The following is a 19,084-nucleotide window of genomic DNA, read 5'->3' as shown; positions in this document are numbered from 1 at the left end:
GATAGCATCCCGCAGTTGCTGCAGATTTGTTGGCTGCACATCCATGATGCGAATTTCCCTTTCCACCACATCCCAAAGGTGGTCTATTGGATTGAGTTCTGGTGACTGTGGAGGCCATTTGAGTACAGTGAACTCATTGTAATGTTCAAGAAACCAGTCTGTATGTAGATGAAGGTATCAGTACCACAGTATTTCAATATATCAGTAACATTTTATTCACTTTTCATCATATATATTTGTTTTAGTGATGTATGAGTTTTGCTATTTTACCTTTGTTACCTAAAGTTTTAAAATATGTAAATGTATATTTATGATGATCTAGTATAGTATTAAATGGAAAGAAACAAATTATTTAATTAAAAATCCTTATTATGCTATATAAAAGTGATTACTAGTAATATATGTGGAATTTTCTTGAAAATAAATGTTAAAAACTAAAATTAAATATTTAAATAAAGTAAAATAGGCGACATGGTGGCTCAGAGGTTGCACTGTTGGCTCACAGCAAGAAGGTCGCTGGTTTGAGCCCCAGCTAGGTCAGTTGGTATTTTTATACGGAGTGTGGATGTTCTCCCCATGTTGGTGTGGGTTTCCTCCGGGCGCTCCAGTTTCCCCCACAGTCCAAAAACATGCAGTAAAGGTGAACTGAATAAACTAAATTGGCCATAGTTTATGTGTGTGAATGAGAGTGCATGGGTGTTTCCCAGTACTGTGTTGCAACTGGAAGGGCATCAGCTGCGTAAAACATATGCTGGATAAGTTGGTAGTTCCTTCCGCTGTGGCGACCGAAGATGAATAAAGGGACTAAGCCGAAGGAAAATGAATGAATAAAGTAATATAAACTAAACAAACAACAAAAATGATAAGAAAAACAATAAAATAATTCACATAACATATACTTAAGCAAAACTCAAATAGATTATCTAAAATGTTATTAAAACAAATAAACAAACAAATAAATTATTGAACAAAAATATACATTAAATAAAATTAACAGTACTTTTTTTTCAATTAAACAAATAAACGCTATATATGTGCTGTAGTTGCTGAGTAATAACTACAGATGGCGCTGCACTCAATCATTTGTCTTCAGTGGATTTTCCTCCAGTTCATCTGCGCGGATCTTTCACAGCGAACCGACCGACCGCTGAGGAGTGAAAGAGGGACGGGAGCTAACCGAACAGCATTTATCGATTTTGCTTGATCGACTTATTCAAGGAGCTACAGTAAGTTGACGTGCTTATTATTCTGAAGTAAACATATTTAGAAATGATCGCATGCTCATAAGATCACAGGCACAATCCCAAGACACTCTAGAAATTTCCCTGCATATTTCCATAGTTTTTCCGAGGCTCGTTGCTTTGATGTTTCTTGTAAAAATGCCGGTTCCCAAAACATTTATTTATGTATGTTTTTAATCCCTCGTAGACTTGAGACAGCATAGTCGTTGAAAAACCCGTCTTGCTTTCTGTTTTTAAAAACAATAAACTGCGGTTATAAAATCAGAGCCATCATTTGTACAGTAACGCTAACCTAGAGATTCCTACAGTATACACTGGATATCAAAGAGTTGTTTGTAACACGAATAACAGTAATATTAAAGCCAAGTGTACTGGTTTATTCAATAGTGTTTACAACTAAAATTACAGGATAACGTTCATTTAACGCGATAATTGTATGTTTAAATAACGAGACTATATTTTTCATGATAAAAGAGAGATTTAATGGGTAAATATGAAGATGCTAAGTATATTTGCAGCAATGAAAGTAGACTAGGTTTACAACAACATGAGCTATTCGAATAATGTTAGTTGAAGTTAGCATAGTAAAGTTAGTAAAATGTTTGGGTTTTGAAGGGGGAGGGGAAAGGACGTGGCACTCAATCTACATCAGTTTACAAATGTCCCGTCTACTGTAAAACATTACAACAATAATAGTCTCCTCTAATAATAATAACAGTAAAGTAAATATGTTAACGTAAGAGCAGACTATCATGTTTAAAGAAGTACACCTAGAGAAAATGACTCCTGTTGTATAGCATGGTAGCATATAACATGATATTACCATTGTACGCTTAAAAACCAACAAGTATCTATGAATATACACCGAAAACGCATTTCTGTTTAATTAAAAGTGGAAACTAAAATTGTATTAAATAATAATTTGACTAGTAACTTAGTTAATACATATATGAAGCAGCACATTTAAGCTTACCGGATAAAATATATACTTGTCAACAGTGTTGGGGGTAACGCATTACGAGTAACGCGAGTTACGTAATATTACTTTTCTAAGTAACGAGTAAAGTAACGTATTACTTCTAAAAATTAAGTAGTAATATTTGAGTCAATTTTTTTTAAACATGTAATGCGAGTTACATTTTAGTTTAGCTACTTTGCTTTTAAAAAATTAATTGCTGAATTAAAATGATCCCTCACGCAGAGAATGCAGGAACAGACAGAAATGAAGAGGCAGAGCCTTACATATTTGTGATAGAAATGTTCTCTTTATTTTGAACATGGAAGATAAGTAAAAGAGGATTATCTGAGTGGAAAGTAATTTTACTTCACTAATAGGACACAAAAGTAGCAAACGCATCGCTTTAAACTGTCATCAGTCTCTATGTATAGCACGTTGAGCTCTAGAGTCAGAAAGTTTTACGAAGATTACATTATCCTACATTAATTTATTATTATTTTTTTAAGGTAAATGAAGGTTATACAGTGTGATGTTATTTGTAGAGCTCCTCTATTTAAAAAAGAAGAAAAAAATTGCAAGTTCTGAAAGAGATCAGGCCTCAGCCAAATGTAAGTCAAAAGTAACGTAACGCATTACTTACCATAAAACATAACTAGGTAATGCAACTAGTTAATTTTTTGGGGAGTAACTCAATATTGTAATGCATTACTTTCAAAAGTAAAGTAACTTACCCCAACACTGCTTATAAAAGGAATTTTCATAATCAGTATAATCGTTTACAAAATTGTAATATAGTTTTCCTCAAAATGCTACTAACTTTAACAACTGCACTTTGACATTAAAATGAAAGAAATGAGAAATTAAAATAGCTGACAAATGTCTTCAATTGATGAGTAATGCTAAATTAGATAATGAAACTTTTTTAGTCGTTTATTATATAGCTTCAAAAATTATTTCAAACATAAAAAAAAGTTAGGAAGAGGGATAACTATCAGTGTGTTGTGAGTATGGCTGCACGATATTTGAAAAACAATTTCACCAGAGGACTTAATAATCTCTATTTGGAAAGAATTTATAATATTAGATCGATTAAGATGATTCTGCAGTGGGAGTGAATCTTGTGGACTGTGCTACTTACAGAGCATTTCTGTATTTGCATATGTTGTGAGTATTTTTATTCATAACAATCTATAAATACAATCAAGAAACAGATACAATTGAAATAAAGTATTTTAACAGTGTTCAAGTATAGTGACTGAATGATAAAAATAATCCAATAAAATTAATCGTAGTTAAGGTCACAAATTGTACAATTTCTTATATCTGAATGCTTTTAAAATCATTATACAATCACAGGCATCAAAACACTTGCAAATGATAAGTTATAATACCAACTCTAAATTGCATATCCGGCGATGTGACTACTGCAAATGATCACATTGTGATATTAATGCTGAAACATTATATTGTGCAGCCCTAGTTGTGGGTGACCGCATCTAGTAACCTTTCTTGACTTAACCCCAGGCTATTTCTTTTTTAGCATGTTCACTGCAGCTTTCAGTGCAAGTTAATACTAGTTTCTCAACAGTTTAGTCAAGTCACATGTTCTGATTACATTCTTGTCTTTCTGAGTTGGGATAAAGCAGAACATGTTTTACCAGGCACTTGTTTCACAGTAAGAATCTGGAAATGTGCTACTGGTTTCAGGTCTTTGTGTGTGTTTTTTTTTTTGTAAATTCTTGTACTGCTTGTTTTAGCAGCTGTTAAGCCTCAAACAGATGGTCGAGTGTTTAGAAAAAGCTGAGTACTGCATTAGTATGTTTTTTGTGTGCTGTGTAGCTTTTTTGACACTAGAAGGTTTAAATAATGTTTAGGTCAGCGCAGATTCTTTTGTTTCAAATATACACGGAAACAGCTGTTTTGTCTTAGCTAATAATTTAGGATAAAGTAGGGAAAACTGGTGGGTAGCACAATCTCCTCACTGCAAGAAGGTCGCTGGTTTGAGTCCCGGCTTTGTCAGTTGGCATTACTGTGTGCAGTTTGTATGTTATCTCTGTGTTTGCGTGGGTTTCCTCTGGGTGCTCCGGTTTCCCCCACTGTCCAAAGATATGCACTATATGTGAATTGAACAAATTAAATTGCCCATAGTGTATGTGTGTGAATGAGTGTGTATGGGTGTTTTCCAGTACTGGGTTACAGCTGGAAGGGCATCCGCTTTGTAAAAGTTGGTGGTTCATTCTGCTGTGGCGACCCCTGATGAATAAGGAACTAAGCTGAAGAAAAATGAATGAATAAATTTTGAATAGGCATGAGACGTTAACCGTTTTCAAGGTATACTGTGGTTTGGAAAATGTGTAAGATGTGTAAGATTTTTTATTTACATTTTTATTTTTTTATTTTTTAGGACTGCAGTATCTCCAGCAGAAAAAATATCCAAAGATGCCACTTTAAATTGTAAAGAAATGTGTTTTTTAAACAAATGAAGACTGCAGAAGTCAATGATTCATTTGAATTATGTAGCCTGACGTGTTTACAGCTCCAAAATATCATAAATCTTAAAAAGAAAATAGAATTTATTGTTTTCAAAGGGGAAAAAAGTTTTAGTTTTTTACCCAGACATTTAAAAAGAATATATTTTAGAGCAGTGAGCACAATACCGTGATACCGTGAAACCAAGATATTTTTTATCCAAGGTTATCATACCGTCAGAATCTTATACCGGCCCATGCCGAATTTTGAATGTGTAAATTAAGTGAATAATGTGAGCTCCTGAAGCATAATGAACAGGTCTTAAATACACAGCCACAATTTGTATGGTTGTCACACTACATATGTGAAGATCCATATTAGTTGAGGCTGTGTTTAAATGTACAAAGCTTATACATGATGCTAAATGGTTTATATCAGTCAGTTTATTTGGCGCACATATTTGTAATACCTCCCGGCAGCTGTTTTGGTCAAAATTTTGACTAGTTTTGAGCACATTGACCAAGTGATACATTTTAATTGTACATTTATAAGAAATGTCATCAGTAGTTTGCAGAACAACAAAAAATTAGGTCCCACTTTATTACTTTATTAGTTAAGTACCTTAACTACCAGGTACTTGCATAAAAAACAAGTACAATGTACTTATTGTGTTTATAATGTATTGGAGAACACTCATCGTGCTACTGAAGTGGGATACCCATGTAAGGTAAGGGACATCTTTGGTGGTATGGGTACAAGTGCACTGTAAAAAAAATTGGGTTGCCCCCCCAGAAACCTAAAAATTGTGTTGTTTCAACTCATTTTAAATAAGTAGTTTGAAAAAGCATGTAGGGGTGGTCAGCAGTGTAATTATAAATGTAAGTGCAGAATTTAATTTATTAAAGATGTAATCACATGCAGATATAAAAGATTACTATTTATAGATTTTATTATATAAGAACAATTTAAAAACATAATAAGTCCATTGTACCAAATGATTTAATTAAACATATTAAAGTACATAGTACATTAAGGCCACTTAATATAAAGTGGGACCAAAAATGACATATATATATATATTACTAAAACATTGAACTATGATTTTAAAGTAATTTGATCAAAATATGCCATGTTTTCACATGTTTCTGTAATTTTTTTGTAAACGCAATTTAAAACAAGGTTTTAAAAGGGTTAATGCAAATAATAAATTACTGTTGTTAATTACACAACCTCATGTCATCAGTAGGCATGGACCGATATAAGATTCTGATGGTATGGTAACCTTAGATAAAAATATCACAGTTTCGCGATATCACAGTATTGTGATTACTGCTCATTTTAAATGTCTGCGTAAAAAAACAACAGCGTTTTCCCCCATTGAACACAATATATTTTATTTTAAGAAACATTTAAAATATTTTGGACCAGTAGCTTTTCATGTGGAGTTTCCTTTTCTGTTGAATATACTGTTGCCCTAAAAAAAAAGTTTTAAAAAACATGTAAAAAAAAAAAAACCCTACATATACTCTTCTGCCCTGGGTTACAGCCCTTCTGCCAAAATTTTTCCTATGCAGCGAGCTAAACATAAATGGCTTTAGTAAGCACTCGTGAGACAGTGTATATTCTTCGAACCTTTACTGATGTACCACTTGTAATATTTCTTCCTTATTTTTCTTGTAAAACTGTAACTGAAACAATAATGACATGAATATACATCCATACATGAATATACATCCAAACATGAATATACATCCCTTGTACATACATGAATATGACTATATTCCTAATTTTGCATGTCAACAATCAAATCAAAGTGATAAAATCAACTAATAGTGAAAATAATATGACAGCAATAATATAATAATATAATAATATAACAGTAGCTCAAATTACTTCACTAACAAATCTACCGGACAGTAACACAAAAGGTTATAATATTGCTAACCAAACTCTAATATATGCATATGCAATCTAATTCACATTGAACTTACAGATCATGCCTTATCAAGGACAGAATACCAAACAATAAGCAGAGACTCAGCACACTGCAAGTGCTTGTACAAAATGGCTATTCTGTTTTCCTATTAACAGTTACTTGCTATTTTTCGCTATGTGACAACAAGATGACAGTGTTCATCAAAAGGTCAATTACAGAGCCACTGCCTTCTAATTCAATGACACATTTTACAGGGCATATTACTAAGAACATTTTAATTATAATACTCTTAATGCAGAAGAAAACACAAAGGGGCAGAATATACACCTTAGGAATGGTATAACAATATTTTGGCGGTTTTAAAACCTTGACTTTTTTCAAACCATGGTAAACCTTGAAACCGGTTACTGTCCCATGCCATTCACACTAATTAAGATATTATAGATGACATCGGAGAGCTCCCTCATCCTCCATAGACAGCCATGTTCAAGTCGTTCAAGATTGTATAGAAAAAATATTTTAAAAAATCCTCAAAACAGACCATATGCCCTTAGTGGTTCAATCTGAATATTATGAAGCTAGGAGAATACTGTTGTGCGCACATAAAACAAAAATAACTTTATTCAACAGTTTCTTCTCCTCAGTGTCAGTATAGGGCACGCATTTATGATAAAACAATATTGATGGAACAACCCTGATTTTCAGTCACAATAAATGGAAACAATAGATATTTTCTGAGGTAAAAATGCTGCAAAAAATTAAAATTACTTATTTAAAATGAGTTTAAACAACACAATTCTTAAGTTTTTTTTGGACAACTTAATTGTTTTATGTTAAATCCACCTATATTTGCAAAAACAATCAAGTTAACTTAATTGATTTGTGTTAGTAAATTTTGAAGCAATTGTGTGACTCAACATTTTTTACAGTAAAATATCGATATTTTAGTCAAACACATACACCTACCTAGTTAATCCTAGTAAATCAGTTTACAAATGGCCTCTTATTTTTGCACATATTTTGTTTAGCACAGTTATCAACATTTCACATACTTTTATCAATGCACTGCAGTTTGCAATGCACTAATAGTCATTTTGCACACTGTTTATTTATTTCAACTATTGGACAGTCATTATAATAGACAGTCAGTCTGCAAATTGCAACATGATTCAGCATCTTTACGAAAGTAAAAATTGCAAACTATTATGGGAAGAAAGAAGTTTGTGCATGCAATCTGCTTGGTTGTTCTGCACTATTTATAAACAGAATTTTCAGCCTAACTGAATGCTGATGGCAGCCCGTTCTTCTTTCACAGTGCCAGTGGGGTTTTGAGCGGACAGCCTGTCTGGCACAGAACAACTTGTCATGTCTCATGTTCTTATATGCCACACTGCTGAGTAATATCTGCAGAAATATAAACAACAGCTGTTTATTATTCTGTTAACTAGGCTTTAGTTCACCCAAAAAATAAAAGTTCAGTCATTTACTCACCCTTATGTCTTCCCGTTTTTCTGTTCAACGTCAAATAATGATATGTTAAGACTTTTTTTGTCTTTTTGTTTTTTTTAAGTCTTTAATTTGTACACATTGGAAGTTGTTTGGTTCCCAGTGTTCTTCACAGTATAGTCTTTTATTTTCTGCATAGTAAAGTAATGCGTGCATGTTTGGAATAGCATACATTTATGAACTCTCCCTTTAACGAATGCTTGAGCAACATGCATATGGGTTACAGACTTCCTGTATTGTGAAAACGATGTGCTGAACTCAGTAGATTTTGTGGTCAGTTCCTGATTTACCCATTTGCTGGTATGTTGTGTGTTTTTAGCTGTGTGTATATTTGATTTCATAGCTTTTTACTGATTCCACATTTAGGTGTAATGTACTTATTATTGTGATGGGGTTTAAATAAACTTTTAGCACTCTTCTTCAGTGCGTTTTGTGGGAATCAGTTATTCGAGCTGTAAATGATTCCTTTTTAATGGTGGAGTTACTATTCTGATTTCTTTCTACTTTCTATTTTGTTTTGTCAAATGTTTAATTGACCTGACAAAGGTTTCACTGATTCTAATCTAGATATGCATTTAATTGAAATAATTGTATATATTTATTCTTGCCCATACTAGGGTTGTCATGATACTATTAATTTACGCTACGATACTTTACCAGCTGAAGTATCGTGATACCAAGTAGTATTGCCATACTGTAGCTCATACCTTAAATTTATGAAATAAGGAAAATTGTCAGAAGTACTATATTTTATATGTTATTATAGGTCTACTTGAATTAAATTCATAATTCCCTTATTATTGAAAAAGGTATTTGCACATCAATTCACTTCTAATGCATTAGTTCTTTTTGTTTATTTTGTAGATCTGCTTGTTAAGTCGTTACGTATGAAATACTGTTTTTCGGGTCCAAGCCGCTACTCATTTGAATTGAGAAAATATTCGTTTATGGCCACTTTTTAGTCATATCGCACATTAAAGTTAATTTTATATAAAATCATGGTGTACACAACAGTCTCTTGACTGCATCACAAATACCAAATTTTTACCAAATTTTTTTAATTAATCACTTTCTGGCCATCGGATATTAGGCATGGATATACAGTTGAGGTCAGAATTATTAGCACCCCTGAATTATTAGCCCCCCCTGTTAATTTTTTTCCACAATTTCTGTTTAACGGAGATAATCTCTAATAACTGATTTCTTTTATCTTTGCCATGATGACAGTAAATAAAGTTTGACTAGATATTTTTTAAGATACTTCTTTACAGCTTAAAGTGACATTTAAAGGCTTAACTAGGTTAATTAGGTTAACTAGGCAGATTAGGGTAATTAGGCAAGTTATTGTATAACGATGGTTTGTTCTATAGACAATCTGAAAAAATATATAGCTTAAAGAGGCTAATAATTTTGACCTTAAAATGTATTTTAAAAAATTAAAAACTGCTTTTATTCTAGCGGAAATGAAACAAATAAGATTTTCTCCAGAAGGAAAAATATTATCAGACATACTGTGAAAATTTCCTTGCTCTGTTAAACATAATTTGGGAAATATTTAAAAAAGAAAAAAAAAAAATTCTAATAATTCTGACTTCAACTGTATTGCGATCATGATTTTTGAAAGTATTACATCGCTTTGTAAGCATTTATTATTAGTATTTGATGAGTCTCCCCATACAGTTTTCTATAGCACTTGAAACCAGAAGCCGCTTCGCGTGACATCACACTTCACAAGCGGATACAGTTTGATATAGGGCTTGGACCCGGAAGCCATTTCGCGTGACGTCACACATAACAAGCCGATAACTGACCAACAAGAAATACATTTAAAAAAAGATTATACCGAATAAAATTTGTAACAAAAATGCTCTTTTTGTACAAAATCTGGCTATATGAAGTGGTCAAAAATTGTTTCAGTGTTTCTTGTTGCACTTTTGGGCTGTTCATCTGTTGTTGTTTTTTTAAGTCTTATTAGGTAAGAATTTTAAGCAATTCAAAATTTCAATTTGTGACTCTTTTTAAGAAACTGTTTCAGTTGTTGTAGCTACTTATATTAACAGGAATCATATTAACAGGAACAGAAATGAACAGATTCAGATGTGCGTTCGAACTAAAGTGTCAGAAATCGTGCAAAAGGCTACCATAAAAGCCATGATTTCTGCACAGTTTTGCAATCTTAAAGGGCTCCACAGACTATTCAAATAAAATAGTCTATTGTTGCACAAACGTGTGAGCATTTTAGTGACTTTTCCACATGCAACATTATCTGTTGTAGATAGATCGTTAATGACGATATTGCCATTTACAAAGTACAGTTGCACCGCCAGTATTTTGGAGCCATAGTATCACAATACTACTATATTACCAGTAAAACATGCAACCTTAGTTCATACTTCCTAAAAAGTTTGTTTTGAAAACATATTCACTGTAGAAAAAAATTATATGACAAAAAGACGTCAACAAAGTTTAACTTAATATTTTAAGTTGGTTTGACTTATAAGTATAAGTTGAGATGACTAGAAGTTCATTTTATTCAACAAAAAAGATGTTGTGTTAAAGGGATTGTTCACCCCAAAGTGAACATTTTATCATCCTCTACTTGTTCCAAATCAGTTTGAGATTCTTTATTGTGTTGAACACAAAGTAAGCTGGGGTCCGTTCTTCGTATCTCGCTTAAATGATCTAAGATGATTTGACAGATCCTGTATCTCTTTATAACTGATCTCTGGCTCATTTGGTTCTTCAAACAAGTTCGCGATTCAGATTAAAATGTCTGGATGAACTAATCTAAGATCAAGTGTGTGTTATGTAGGACAGATCTATCATTCCTTAAAATCGTGATCAGCAATGCAACCATTGGCTGATGGCAAAGCAGTGTAATGACATCATCTGATTAATATCCATGTGAGCAAAATTACATAAAATTCATAGTAAATGGTTTGTTAAATATAATACACAATAACTTTACACCTTTGTTGTGGGCTGCAGGCTTTACACTTTCATGTGTCAAAAGTATTTAGCAATTTATTTAGTTTTACATTTAAAGTGGATTTTCTTTATTATAGGTCTGTTCAAGGTTCTTAATTAATGGCTGTTCAAATTCATTTTGCATGAAACAAAGCATTTTGATATCAGTAAAGGTGTCTGCAACTTTTGCGAAGCATCAAATCACTGTCATGTTAGCTGTAAAAACATGTGCATGACTGCATAAATTATTATTATTCCATTTAAAGTTGAAAATATATGATAGTTGAATATAAATGATATTGTGCATGTTTATTATCATACACAAATTGTACTAAAGCTGATACCTTAAAATAGTACTTGTTTGTATATACCCCTTGGTAGTCTTTGTACGTTTATTTGGTATAGTGAAGATTGCATACGTTTTATTTATGTTTTTTTAAATTTGTATTACTTGTATATATATTGTATATATATATATATATATATATATATATATATATATATATATATATATATATATATATATATATATATATATATATATATATATCTATATGCATACTTTTTTTTTTAAACTATTTACTATTTTCAATTTTATACTACTACTAATGTAAGAAAATATCAGCATTTGGTATATTCTTTCAGTATTACCTTTGCTTGAAAAGACCCGATCTAATTTTGTTTATGAAATAAGCCTGCTCCTGGGCAGGTTTGAGCTACCAGAACTGTTGCTATGACAATAACTCTCGGATGAGTTTTAAAGAACAAAACGATCCTGGATTGTGTCAAATCATCAATAACCAAATCCAGCTAATTGAGTAATCCACAGACGAAGGACAGACCCCTGGAAACCTGTAAACATTGACTTCCATAGTATTTGTTTTTCCTATTATAGAAGTCAATGGTTACAGGTTTTCAGCTTTTCTCAGAATGTCTTCTTAGTAAAAACTCATAAAGGTTAATTTTTGGTGAACTATCACTTTAATCTCTGGGTTATAGGTGATTTGGTTCAGAAACATTTTTTGTTAAGCTGGTTAAAAGTCTCTTCAGACCTCGATATTTGTTTTCTCTGCATACACTAGATAACCAACCAAATAACAAACTAATTCTTCCTCATTATAATCATATATTATAGGCTGATACTGTAAAGCTGTATAGAACATTTCAAACAAACCAAACAATAGTAACCCAGTAACAAACACAATACACATTATTTTATTTTATCATTTATTTACAAAGGTCAAATATATAGTTCAGCAGAAAAGTTAACTCAGCTTAAGATTGAAAGGCAACTTGCTGCACAGTTGACTCAACTTTTAACCTAAGGACTGCACTTGACTTGATTTAAGTGGAGTCAACTAAAAAAAGCTCTGCAGCAAGTTGCCTTAATTTTTATGTTGAGTCAACTTTTTTACAGTGCATAGAATAATAATAATAATTGTGCCATCAAGTGACACAATAACAGAACCAAGCATTTCAAAAAGCCATGATGTAACTGTTTTTCATTTTTTGATCTCTTTCAGGTTGTGTGTGCAAAATTGTGATGATGGGAGTTTGGAGTGTGTGCTGTTTTTTACTCATCTCTCTATTAAAGTCATCCTCTGCCCACAGCGACTTCTTCACCTCCATTGGTATGCAAGCTTTTTTTAAATTAATTATCAAAGTTTGAAATGTTACTGCTGACAGGGTCTAAGAGGGAACATACAGTACAGTAATCCTCTAAACCAGGGGTCTCAAACTCAAATTGGCGGAGGCCATTTTAGTGAATGACAATTCATAGGAGGGCCGTTTTAACATTCAAGCACAAGAAAAAAAGCGGAAACCTGACATAATTGATGCGTCTTAGAATAACAGACATGACGTTTATATTTCAAGCATTACCTGCCACCAGTGATAATGCAAATCAGCACGTTTATCGGGTCACACATCAGCTGCTAAACTATATCTGTGGTTGTTGTGTGTATGGCCGAACCTTAGACTCGGTCATTCTTCCATAGAGATATGCAGTTAAAACTCTAGCTTTTTGTTTCTTGTTGTACATATTGAAGGGGTAGTTTAAATAGCTATAAAAATACTACAAATGATAGATATAATAATTATTATTCTGTCCCAACCAATTGTATTGTCCCAATAGCGTAAGAACAGCAGAAAGCAGTTTGGGTAATTTTATTGACTTTACTGCCAATTGTTCTTCTCAATATCCTTTTTTTTTGCAATACTACAACAAAGAGGGGAAAAGTATGTACATAATTACTTGTACTTTAACAAGTTAAATTCAAGCAGGAGTACAATGTTACTACATAGTTTTTATGCAAATCTTAATAAACACATGAGGAAAATCTATTAAATTAGACTATTTGAATCAAATATTAGCAAAATTTATTACACCACCAGCATAACGCGTAAGCCATGAAGAAGCATTTGTTCAACAAAATACAAGTGGTATGAAAATTTATTATAATCAAACGACCCTTGAATATTTAGAAAAATAGAGCTTTAGTAAAAATAGAGCACTTACGGACATATATTTTAACGTTTAAAGAGCACCTATGGTGAAAAATCTACTTTTAAAGCTGTTTGGACAGACATGTGTGTAAGTATAGTGTATAAACTGTAATATTGGGGTGAAATAAACACACCCAGTCCTTTTTTTTCAAATTTAACAACATAAAAACGGTGGACCAATTGGAGCAGTTTTCAGATCTACCGCAACTTTACGTAGGAGTGCGGTCCCCCCGCCCACCAAATTGATTGACAGCTGTGAGTATTAACATGCCCCGGTAGTCACGTGTATAATCATATCAACAAGACCAGATGTACGCAAAGCAACCGGGAATGAAAGGTCTGTTCAGTTCACTAGGATCATCATCAAATGTGATCAAGAGTGAGTTGCACAAGTTTAAAATGTTTTAAAACAGTGCACGTGTGTAATGAAGTACAGCGATTTACTTCAGCTTTACTTCATCAGCACAGCCGTGTCAGAACAATTATAAAGGAAGACGCTTCAATCCCAGTTTGTGGACGTTAAATCAGCTTTATTTTGTACATTATCATAACAGATATTCATACAGCAGTGGATATTAACCTGTATCCTGTCACATATGCGTGCAAAAAGAGTGCAAAGCTAAACGCGCTCTGTCTGTGTGTGTGTCTGCTGCGGTGTGTGCGTGTCTGTGTGCATGCTACGTGAGATCTTCTTTCTCTAAGTCTGTCTGTTGTCTGACGCAGCCGAGGTAGCCACGAAGGTACCCTATTATAAGGCACTAGAAGGTTTCCATGTAGGCTATATCTCAAATGTTCTGAAGCCATTCTATAGTTTAATGTGAAGCACAGATGAATATTCACGTGATTAAATCCGTGTTCAGTTCAGTGCTTCCCTCCGCTGCGCCTGTCAATCATTCCCCATTCATTTACAATTCAAACTACGTGTCTCGTTCATGACAACACGAGAAACTCTCTCCAAGACTATTTGTTCCTGTTAGTTTAAATAATCAGTGGAGAAATACATTTAGGTTTGCATTAAATGGGTTCATTTTGACCTGCAACATTGAGTTTATTGCTGTTTCTAAATCATGTTGCGCTGTGTCTGTTAGACCAGATGATCGCATTCGCAACACTGGAGTAGAGGGTTATTACCTGCTCTTCACACACAATAGGCCTACCTGAAACCTTAAAATAGAAAAGGCTAAATAATACATTGGACAGACCCTCAACGCACTGATTTTTTTCCCTTTGTGCTGCTATTTTGGAAGTGTCTGCAGATACCGGAGGGCTGCGCGCTGTGTCTCAGTGATGTATCAAGCGCTTCATTCATGCAAACGGCTGCGCAGACGCAACGTGCGCCGTTCAGTAAACTTATTCTCACAATGTTTCTTTTCTCTCATTCTTGAAACTGAGTTTATTCTTTAAAGGGCACCTAGGGTAGCCCTTTTTTCAGATTTAATATAAGTGTTTTGCGTCTCCAGAATGTGTCTGTAAAGTTTCAGCTCAAAACACCCATCAGATTTTTTATCATACCTTTTATTAAATACCTATTTATCCATTTTTGCACTGGGTGGCGGTTTTGGTGTACTGCTCCTTTAAGGCTAGTCCTCCCCGCCCGTTTCTACGTGCCTTTCTGCGTGCCTTAATCTCCTCCCTCGGCTGCGTCAGACAACAGACAGACTTAAAGGAAGCAGATCTCACGTAGCGTTTGAGAAATACTACAGTAAGAACTTTACCAATGAGTATTTGTTGTGCAGTTGCATCGATGAGTCACACAAAGTTCACGCGCGCACACGCACACACAGATACACAGGCACACACACACACCGCAGCAGACACACACACACAGACAGAGCGCCCGTTTAGCTTTGCACTCTTTTTGCACGCAAATGTGACAGGCTACAGGTTAATCTCCACTGCTGTATGGATATCTGTTATGATAATGTACAATATAAACCGGATTTAACGTCCACAAACCGGGATTGATGCGTCTTCCTTCATAATTGTTCTGACAAGCGGCTGTGCTGATGAAGTAAAGCTGAAGTGAATCGCTGTAATTCATTACACACGTGCACTGTTTTAAAACATTTTTGGCATGTGAAACTTACTCTTGATCACATTTGATGATGATTGATGATCCTTGCAAACTGAACAGACCTTTTATTCCCGGTTGCTTTGCGCACGTCTGGTCTTGTTGATATGATTATACACGTGACTACCGGGACATGTTAATACACACAGCTGTCAATCAATTCGGTGGGCGGGGGGAACCGCACTCCTACGTAAAGTTGCGGTCGATCTGAAAACCGCTCCAATTGGTCCACCGTTTTTATGTTGCTAAATTGAAAAAAAAAGGACTGGGTGTTTTATATCACCCCAATATGATGGTCTATACACCATACATGCACATATGTCTGTCCAAACAGCTTGAAAAGTTTTTCACCATAGGTGCCCTTTAAGAATACTTCAAGTGCTGCAAATAAAGCCTGGTTCATTGTGGTCAAAGTAATTGATTAAATTAATAAAAGTGACGAGCTCAATATGGATTGTCATTAACAGAAAATTATTTAGCCTAATATAGGCTACTCTGAAACTGTGGATATTTCTTTGTGATTTTAATTACACTAATATTTTATTTAACAGACCAGGGATGCATTTCCGAAAACCATCGCTAGCCAACTAAGGTCGCAAGTTGTTCATTTGGTGTTTCCCAAATCCATCGTTCCAACGAACATTCGCAAACTGCGTCGCAAACTATGCTTGCAACTACACCTCTGGAGCTGTATTTAGAAACATAGTTTGCTTTTCATTTATAGTAGGTTATTTATGAAGTATCTGTGCTGTATATGACATGGACTTGTTGACTAGAACATTTCTGCAGTGGTTTACATGTGTCAAATTGTAAAAGTAGACTTTTCAAAAAAATTAAATAAAATAAACAATATCCTACTTAATAATAATAATAATAATAATCGTCATCATCATTAATATTATTATTAAAGTACGATTTTTTTCATTTCCTAGTAAATAATAAATATAAAGTTTCATTTGATAATAAAAAGCTTCATTATTTATTTATTTAAATGATTTATATATGATATTTGAATATGTGTTAGCTTTTGTAAGTGATTTTATGTTTTAGAATAGAATATGGAATGTTCTCAATAATATTTATAAAGGAAACACAGGCCCTATATGTGTCATTTACATATATTTCAATTAATATGGAAAACGAGTGCAAGTTTTTACCAAAACTATTTTTGGATTTATTTATAAGCGTATGCATGTATAACAATATCATTTGCACAAAGAAATTATGGGGTTCTTCTCTAAAGAAGTTGTTACTCCACCCCGTTTAGAGCAGCATTATGGGCGTTTTACCTTATAACTAACATGGTTTAAACGATGGATCTGCGACAGAGAAACTACGGGTTTGGGGAATCATTCGTCACTACATCGTTCTTTTCCTTAACGATGCATCGTACTGTGATAGTTCAGCCACAAGTTACGTCGTTGTTTGGGAAACGCACCCCTGTTTGTCAGTTTGTGTGCTGAAACATATAAGCAGACCTTGTTTTGAACTTCACCTCAAATATTCTTGTTTATTTTGTAGATCACTGACCAACAAAAAATACATTAAATAGCACAACAAGGATAGTGGTTCATAAATATATGTTTTGGCGGGCCGAATCTTGTTATATTTTTGACGTCAGTTGTGGGCCGGTGGGAGGAATAGGATGAGGCGTAAAAGGCCTGAGGGCTTGCAGTTTGAAACCCCTGCTCTAAACCCTTGTGCTGATGAGCATTTTTCACTGGTTTAACATCAGATCAGAAAACGCAGGAGAACTACACAGATTATTCACTAATCAGTGATGCTCATGTTGTGTTCAGGTCACATGACAGATCTGCTGTTCACAGAAAAAGACCTGGTGACATCATTGAAAGACTACATTAAAGCAGAGGAGAGCAAACTAGAGCAAGTCAAACAGTGAGTAACATTTATTATTGCGGTATTAACAAGTAGAACTCATGTTTAAATTTGCATTGTAAATTGTTAATTATAGACATCTCCGGAACGCTTTGCTGTTTTAGATTTCATTTGATCATAATCATTGTCAAAATGGCCAATAGTGATATCTATGGGGTTTAACCATGTGTGTTTTGTTCAGATACTATTTAGGGTTTACTAATATTTTTAATTAATTTTTATTTATAGTTTATATACAGTTGAATTCAAAATTATTCACCCTCAAATTATTTTTTTTTTCATTTGCAAATATTTCCCAAATGATTTTTAACAGGGCATGGACTTTTTTACAGTATTTCCGATAATGTATATATTTGTAATTTTTTTATATATAAAAAAACATTTTAAGGTCAGTGTTATAAGCCCCCTTAAGCAATATATTTTTTTATTGTCTACAGAACAAACCATGATTATACAATGATTTGCCTAATTAACCTAGTTAAGCATTTAAATGCCACTTTAAGATGACTACTAGTATCTTGAAAAATATCTAGTAAAATATCATGTACTGTCATCATGGCAAAGATAAAAGAAATCAGTTATTGGAAATTAGTTATTAGAACTATTATGTTTAGAAATGTGTGTAAATGTTCTTTCCGTTGAACAGAAATTGAGGAAAAAATATATACAGAGGGGCTAATAACTAATTCTAATTTCAACTGTATATTGTATATGTATGTATATTTATATTAATTTAATGAATAAATGTCTATGTAGTTTTTTGTAAAATCTTTTAAATAGTATTTTTTAAATGTCTGTAATTCAGTAATTTCCGTTGTAGTATGTTTTAATAAATCAAATAACTAAAACAAAATAGTTTTCTTTATACAAACATTGATGTTTAGCTTTTTAAAGTTATGTGTTTTTAATGATGCACTAAATTTGATCAAATATGGGCAATCATTTGCCAATATTGAAAAAATGGCAGAAAATATAAGCTGAGAATAAAAAATGTAGTCACTGCGCAGTTTGAAGCAGCTCTCTGACCTGACGCGGAAAGCGCTGCGCTATGAAATCCATTAATTTCAATGCCCTGTGGTTTGTTGCTGCAGCAAAGCGCAATGTGAAGCTTGCACACATGATTGACCTTATGTATACGTACTTATCTATGCATTAACCCTACATACTCACCAAAAATGCAAAGACTTAATAATGCGTCAACAGGACATTTCTGTGTAGCTGCATTCAAAAGTCATGGCAAAGTTGGTAAAATGATGTCTGTCGACTAGTTTACTGTCAATAACCTTTTTTCTGTCAATGAAATGAGTTTATTTTATTGGCTAGTGCTTTTTAAAATCAGTTTACTTTAAGCTATTGAGTTAAATTTAAAATTCTTCACAATATTTAATAAAATAAGTAGTTATTACAAAGCTTTTTAAAGTTTCACTTTTGGTTTTCAGCCAAGTGCATCCAGATTTTTCGATTTCAGCTCAGAATAATTTTTTCAATCCAGTTCTTTGTTTTAGTTATTGATATTTGTTACATAAAGTTAACCC

General features: G+C 33.3%; 1 protein-coding gene across 3 annotated transcripts in view; it reads left to right on the top strand.

Moving 5' to 3' along the window:
- The first annotated feature begins 1,104 nt into the window (after positions 1–1,104).
- The window catches only part of p4ha1a (prolyl 4-hydroxylase, alpha polypeptide I a), a 41,385-nt gene continuing 23,405 nt past the window's right edge, over positions 1,105–19,084 (top strand). For all 3 annotated transcript variants that reach the window (XM_056469453.1, XM_056469452.1, XM_056469454.1), the window contains exons 1-3: positions 1,105–1,226; positions 12,601–12,708; positions 17,453–17,549. In XM_056469453.1, coding sequence (XP_056325428.1) covers positions 12,621–12,708; positions 17,453–17,549 — 185 coding nt within the window. In that variant the 5' untranslated portion in view covers positions 1,105–1,226; positions 12,601–12,620. The remainder of the gene's footprint in view (positions 1,227–12,600; positions 12,709–17,452; positions 17,550–19,084) is intronic.

The sequence above is a fragment of the Danio aesculapii genome, chromosome 12, assembly GCF_903798145.1.
Source record: "Danio aesculapii chromosome 12, fDanAes4.1, whole genome shotgun sequence".
In the NCBI taxonomy this organism is placed as follows: Eukaryota; Metazoa; Chordata; class Actinopteri; order Cypriniformes; family Danionidae; genus Danio; species Danio aesculapii.
Note: the sequence above shows the minus strand (reverse complement) of the source record. Positions and strands in the feature narration are given on the sequence as shown.